The 5,732-nt window shown below is 43.2% G+C and overlaps 2 protein-coding genes across 2 annotated transcripts; both read left to right on the forward strand.

Annotated features, from left to right (window-relative positions):
* The first annotated feature begins 436 nt into the window (after window positions 1-436).
* Window positions 437-826, forward strand: LOC142750314 (histone H2A-like). The gene has a single exon (XM_075859311.1). It carries the CDS (start codon window positions 437-439, stop codon window positions 824-826), a length of 390 nt encoding a protein of 129 aa, XP_075715426.1.
* Window positions 827-3,750: 2,924 nt separating this feature from the next.
* Window positions 3,751-4,140, forward strand: LOC142750315 (histone H2A-like). Its single transcript, XM_075859312.1, has one exon. It carries the CDS (start codon window positions 3,751-3,753, stop codon window positions 4,138-4,140), a length of 390 nt encoding a protein of 129 aa, XP_075715427.1.
* Window positions 4,141-5,732: the final 1,592 nt, after the last annotated feature.

The following is a 5,732-nucleotide window of genomic DNA, read 5'->3' on the forward strand; positions in this document are numbered from 1 at the left end:
TGAGTGAATTCTGGTGTCCAGTTATAGCTTTTGTTTTACTAAGAAAAGTTAAAGTTAAGGAGCAGGACGGTGGATAATATACAGGACTGAAGGGTCAGGAAGTAAAACACTGGACATCTCCTGCTGTTTGTGATGTCCTGAAGCTAAATTGAATTTCCACCAATCAGAGTGCAGAACAGGTCATTTAAATGAAGCAAATTAAACATCTCTTTCTAACTGTAATATTATAAATCTGACTTGGAATTCCACCAATCAGAAAGCAGCACCACCCAGAAGAGCCAATTAGAACCACCCCTGAGGTAATAGTCAGGCTAACTGTGAGGTCATGACTTGGAATTGCACCAGAGAGCAGCACTGGGTATAAATAGCAGCCGCCACCTGCTCTGCTCATTCTGGATTATTGTTTTATGCAGTAGTCCTTTTGTTTCTTGTGAACATGTCAGAAAGAGAAAGTCTGAGAGGAAAGAGAAGAGCCACAGCCAGGAGCAGAACATCCAGGGCTGGCCTGAAGTTTCCAGTTGGCCGTATACACCGCATTCTGAGGAAACGGAATTATGGCAGACGCTTCAGTTCTGATGCTCCAGTGTTCCTGGCCGCTGTGATGGAGTATATGACTGCAGAGATCCTGGTTGGCGCCGGCATCGCAGCCCTACGTCGTAATAGCTGCCGCATTACACCTCGTCACCTACAGCTGGCAATGCATCGAGATGTGGAGCTGGACGAGCTGCTTAAAAATGTCATCGTAGCGCAGGGGGGCATCGTGCCCAAGATCCAGGCCGAGCCCCGCTGGTACGTCCAGATAAACCAACGCTCTCCAGGCATCTAAAAGCCTCTCTTATTGACCCAAAGGCCCTTTTAAGGGCCACCCACATGTACTAAAGAGCAGATACCTATGTTATTATGTGTGTGTTATTAAGACTATTGTCTGCGTGTGTGTGTGTGTGAGTGTGTGTGTGTATTTTTGTGTGTGTCTTTTTATGTTTGTTATTATGTGTATTTGTATGTGTGTGTTATTGTGTGTGTGTGTGTGTGTGTATTATTATGTGTGTGTTATTATGTGTGTGTTATTATGTGTGTGTAATTATGTGTGTGTTTTAATATGTATGTTATGTGTGTGCAAGGCTGGCTCCAGCTTTATGTGGGCCCTTGGGCGACACAGTCTTAGTAGGCCCCTTTGCGGGTGAACTCACAGGGGCAGTAATATGGCAGAAATCATCACTTTGTAACCCCATATAGATGTTAGGCCCTGTTTTTTTCCCCATAGAAAAGTTAAGCCCCCAGTTTGTACCCCCATAAACTTAGTGCCCTCTGTAGATAGTGCCACACAGCCCCCCTCCAAGGTAGTGCCACACAGCCTCCTCTTCCCAGGTAGTGCCACACAGCCCCCTCCCAGGTAGTGCCACACTGCCCCCTCTTCCCAGGTAGTGCCACACAGCCCCCTCCTCCCTGTTAGTACCACACAGCCTCTGGGTGTGAAGTTATCTATCAGCCTTAAAGGAACACTCCGGGCAAAATGTACAAACTTGTGTTATTACGAGTGCATGGCACAGGGATTTTCTATTGAAAGGTCTTTCTATTCCTGTGTCATGCACATCCCCCTCTGGCTCTGGACTTGGTATTACCCAATGCCTCAGTATTTCCTGGGATATTCCTTTAACAGTTCATATGTAATATTAAACTTATTTAAAATATGTAAGTATATTTAAATATGATTAAGTCTACCCCACTGTTCAATCCTATCTCTGTCCACAGCTTGGCCCATGAGGTGGATGTACTTGCACGTTTCTTATATTTTTCCAGTCCACCATGGAAGTACTTGCATGTTTTTTATATCTTTTTCTTATCCACCATGGCCTTTAAGTTCCCCCACAAGTACAAATCGAATGGGCCAACTATGGAAACTATGAAGCTCACTATTTTCTATGTAACAACTAATGCACACACAATGTTTGGTAGAACAAAATTCATCTATGGTTGGAGATGATTGTAATAACCAATTGTTTATGAAAAATAAACTTTGAATGCAATTAATAGTGGACATGTAGTTGTTCTTTATAGCTGGAGGATAGGCCCTAAGAATCGTAATCTCAAGGTATCTCAATACCTTCACAGACGGTTGTCACTTGTCCCTTTGTATTTGTACTCATAAGACCTCATAGAGTTTTACATTTTATGAAGACTAGGGCCTCATGTACATGTATGGTGGCACACGGCGTAAAACTGACCCACAGAGACTCCGGGTCTAACCATATCGGGTCCGTGCACACTAAAAAGTTTCTAAACCGTTACAGTACTCAGCTGAGACAGTTTTACTACGGCCACATTTAGTTCTTACTCAGACTTCACAGTCTGCCGCCACTATTAGGTGAAGCATTTGGATTTGTACAACTATTGAACTCAACAGGTTCTGTAAAATTCTCTATGCAATGAGCTCATGAGAAGAGACACGCCGCTTTGACTAGCGGACTGGTAACACCCACTTGTCAATTTATTAATAAACTTCTAGGAGTAACAGCGGAACGGCACATCGCAGTTCTAAGAAAAGACGCTCTAGAATTGGGGTTTTATTGGGAATACAAGTATTCACTAAAACAGACATGTCAGGAGAGGTGACCGGTCCTCTTTAAAAGGTAAATCCTTACAGTGGCCCCCAGGCCTGCCATGACTATATGCCTATTAGGTATGCCAAAGCATTATGGAAGCGATCAATAGATCACATTGTGAAGTCCCCCATTGTGCAAAAGTATTACAAAAATACACAATCGTAACAACCATATAATGAAGTTAACATGTTATTCATGCCGCACGGTAAAAAACAAACGGCAGAATAGTTTTTTTGGAACTGCTTTTTTTTCCCATTCCCCCAAAATGTACGCCATTTACTTGTCACCATGCGGTATCAATAACACGTTAACATTATTATACGGGTCATTTCGTTTGAGGATTTTTTTTTATACTTTTGCACAATAGGTGGTGTAATAGCAGGTGTTACGTCGCACCATAATTTGCGTGAATTTCAGTCATAAATTATGGTAAATCTGTCAGTCTGCTGAGGCCTCATCGCGCCCATGAAACCATGATAGTGAGGGACATGGAGGGAAAGAGATAAATGTCTCCATTTATAGAAATCAAGAAGACTGCAGGACAATGTGATGTATATTTTCTTATTTATCCCCATTCCTGTCTGTGAGTTCTTTATACTGAATGTGTCTGAATCCCATGAGGTAAAACACTTTGTATTTACTGGTTTGGATTTGAATAGAGATCCATATCCGATTGTACGTGGCGGCTCTAGTTTGATTTATAGGATTTGAGTGAATTCTGGTGTCCAGTTATAGCTTTTGATTTACTAAGAAAAGTTAAAGTTCAGGAGTAGGATGGTGGATAATATACAGGACTGAAGGGTCAGGAGGTAAAAAACTGGACATCTCCTGCTGTTTGTGATGTCCTGAAGCTAAATTGAATTTCCACCAATCAGAGTGCAGAACTACTGGTCATTTAAATAAAGCAAATTAAACATCTCTTTCTAACTGTATTATTATAAATCTGACTTGGAATTCCACCAATCAGAAAGCAGCACCACCCAGAAGAGCCATTTAGAACCACCCCTGAGGTAATAATCATGCTGACTGTGAGGTCATGATTTGTAATTGCACCAGAGAGCAGCACTGGGTATAAATAGCAGCTGCCGCCTGCTCTGTTCATTCTGGATTATTGTTTTATGCAGTAGTCCTTTTGTTCCTTGTGAACATGTCAGATAGAGAAAGTCTGAGAGGAAAGAGAAGAGCCACAGCCAGGAGCAGAACATCCAGGGCTGGCCTGAAGTTTCCAGTTGGCCGTATACACCGCTTTCTGAGGAAACGAAATTACAGCAGACGCTTCAGTTCTGATGCTCCAGTGTTCCTGGCCGCTGTGATGGAGTATATGACTGCGGAGATCCTGGTTGGCGCCGGCATCACAGCCCTACGTCGTAATAGCTGCCGCATTACACCTCGTCACCTACAGCTGGCAATGCATCGAGATGTGGAGCTGGACGAGCTGCTTAAAAATGTCATCGTAGCGCAGGGGGGCATCGTGCCTAAGATCCAGGCCGAGCCCCGCTGGTACGTCCAGATAAACCAATGCTCTCCGGGCATCTAAAAGCCTCTCTTATTGACCCAAAGGCCCTTTTAAGGGCCACCCACATGTACCAAAGAGCAGATACCTGTGTTATTATGTGTGTGTTATTAAGACTATTGTGTGTGTGTGTGTGTGTGTGTGTGTTATCATGTGTGTATTTTTGTGTGTGTCTTTTTATGTTTGTTATTATGAGTATTTGTATGTGTGTGTTATTGTGTGATGTGTGTGTGTGTGTGTGTGTGTGTGTGTTTTATGTATGTGTTATTATGTGTGTGTTATTATGTGTGTGTAATTATGTGTGTGTACCTATGTGTGTGTTTTAATATGTATGTTATGTGTGTGCAGGGCTGGCTCCAGCTTTATGTGGGCCCTTGGGCGACACAGTCTTAGTAGGCCCCTTTGCGGGTGAACTCACTGGGGCAGTAATATTGCAGAAAACATCACTTTGTAACCCCATATAGATGTTAGGCCCTGTTATTTTCCCTATAGAAAAGTTAGGCCCCCAGTTTGTACCCCCATAAACTTAGTGCCCTCTGTAGATAGTGCCACACAGCCCCCCTCCAAGGTAGTGCCACACAGCCCCCTCTTCCCAGGTAGTGCCACACAGCCCCCTCCCCCGAGGTAGTGCCACACAGCCCCCTCCCCCCAGGTAGTGCCACACTGCCCCCTCTTCCCAGGTAGTGCCACACAGCCCCCTCCCCCCAGGTAGTGCCACACAGCCACCTCCTCCCTGTTAGTACCACACAGCCTCTGGGTGAGAAGTTATCTGTCAGCCTTAAAGGAACACTCCGGGCAAAATGTACAAACTTGTGTTATTATGGGTGCATGGCACAGGGATTTTCTATTGAGAGGTCTTTCTATTCCTGTGTCATGCACGTCCCCCTCTGGTTCTGCACTTGGTATTACCCAATGCCTCAGTATTTCCTGGGATATTCCTTTAAGAGTTCATATGTAATATTAAACTTATTTAAAATATGTAAGTATATTTAAATATGATTAAGTCTACCCCACTGTTCCATTAGGTCAGTGATTCCCAAACTTTTTCAGTCCAGCAAATACCAAGCCAGATAGAGACCATACGGAGGATCCATACCAAGTCTATGGGCAGATAATCAATCCTATCTCTGTCCACAGCTTGGCCCATGAGGTGGATGTACTTGCACGTTTCTTATATTTTTCCAGTCCACCATGGAAGTACTTGCATGTTTTTTATATCTTTTTCTTATCCACCATGGCCTTTAAGTTCCCCCACAAGTACAAATCGAATGGGCCAACTATGGAAACTATGAAGCTCACTATTTTCTATGTCACAACTAATGCACACACAATGTTTGGTAGAACAAAATTCATCTATGGTTGGAGATGATTGTAATAACCAATTGTTTATGAAAAATAAACTTTGAATGCAATTAATAGTGGACATGTAGTTGTTCTTTATAGCTGGAGGATAGGACCTAAGAATCGTAATCTCAAGGTATCTCAATACCTTCACATACGGTTGTCACTTGTCCCTTTGTATTTGTACTCATAAGACCTCATAGAGTTTTACATTTTATGAAGACTAGGGCCTCATGTACATGTATGGTGGCACACGGCGTAAAACGGACCCACAG

This window comes from Rhinoderma darwinii, chromosome 3 (genome assembly GCF_050947455.1).
Source record: "Rhinoderma darwinii isolate aRhiDar2 chromosome 3, aRhiDar2.hap1, whole genome shotgun sequence".
Classification (NCBI taxonomy): Eukaryota; Metazoa; Chordata; class Amphibia; order Anura; family Rhinodermatidae; genus Rhinoderma; species Rhinoderma darwinii.

Excerpts from the sequence above, each read along its gene's own strand:
- LOC142750314 (XM_075859311.1), top strand. The coding sequence starts at position 437 with ATGTCAGAAAGAGAAAGTCTGAGAGGAAAGAGAAGAGCCACAGCCAGG.
- LOC142750315 (XM_075859312.1), top strand. The coding sequence starts at position 3,751 with ATGTCAGATAGAGAAAGTCTGAGAGGAAAGAGAAGAGCCACAGCCAGG.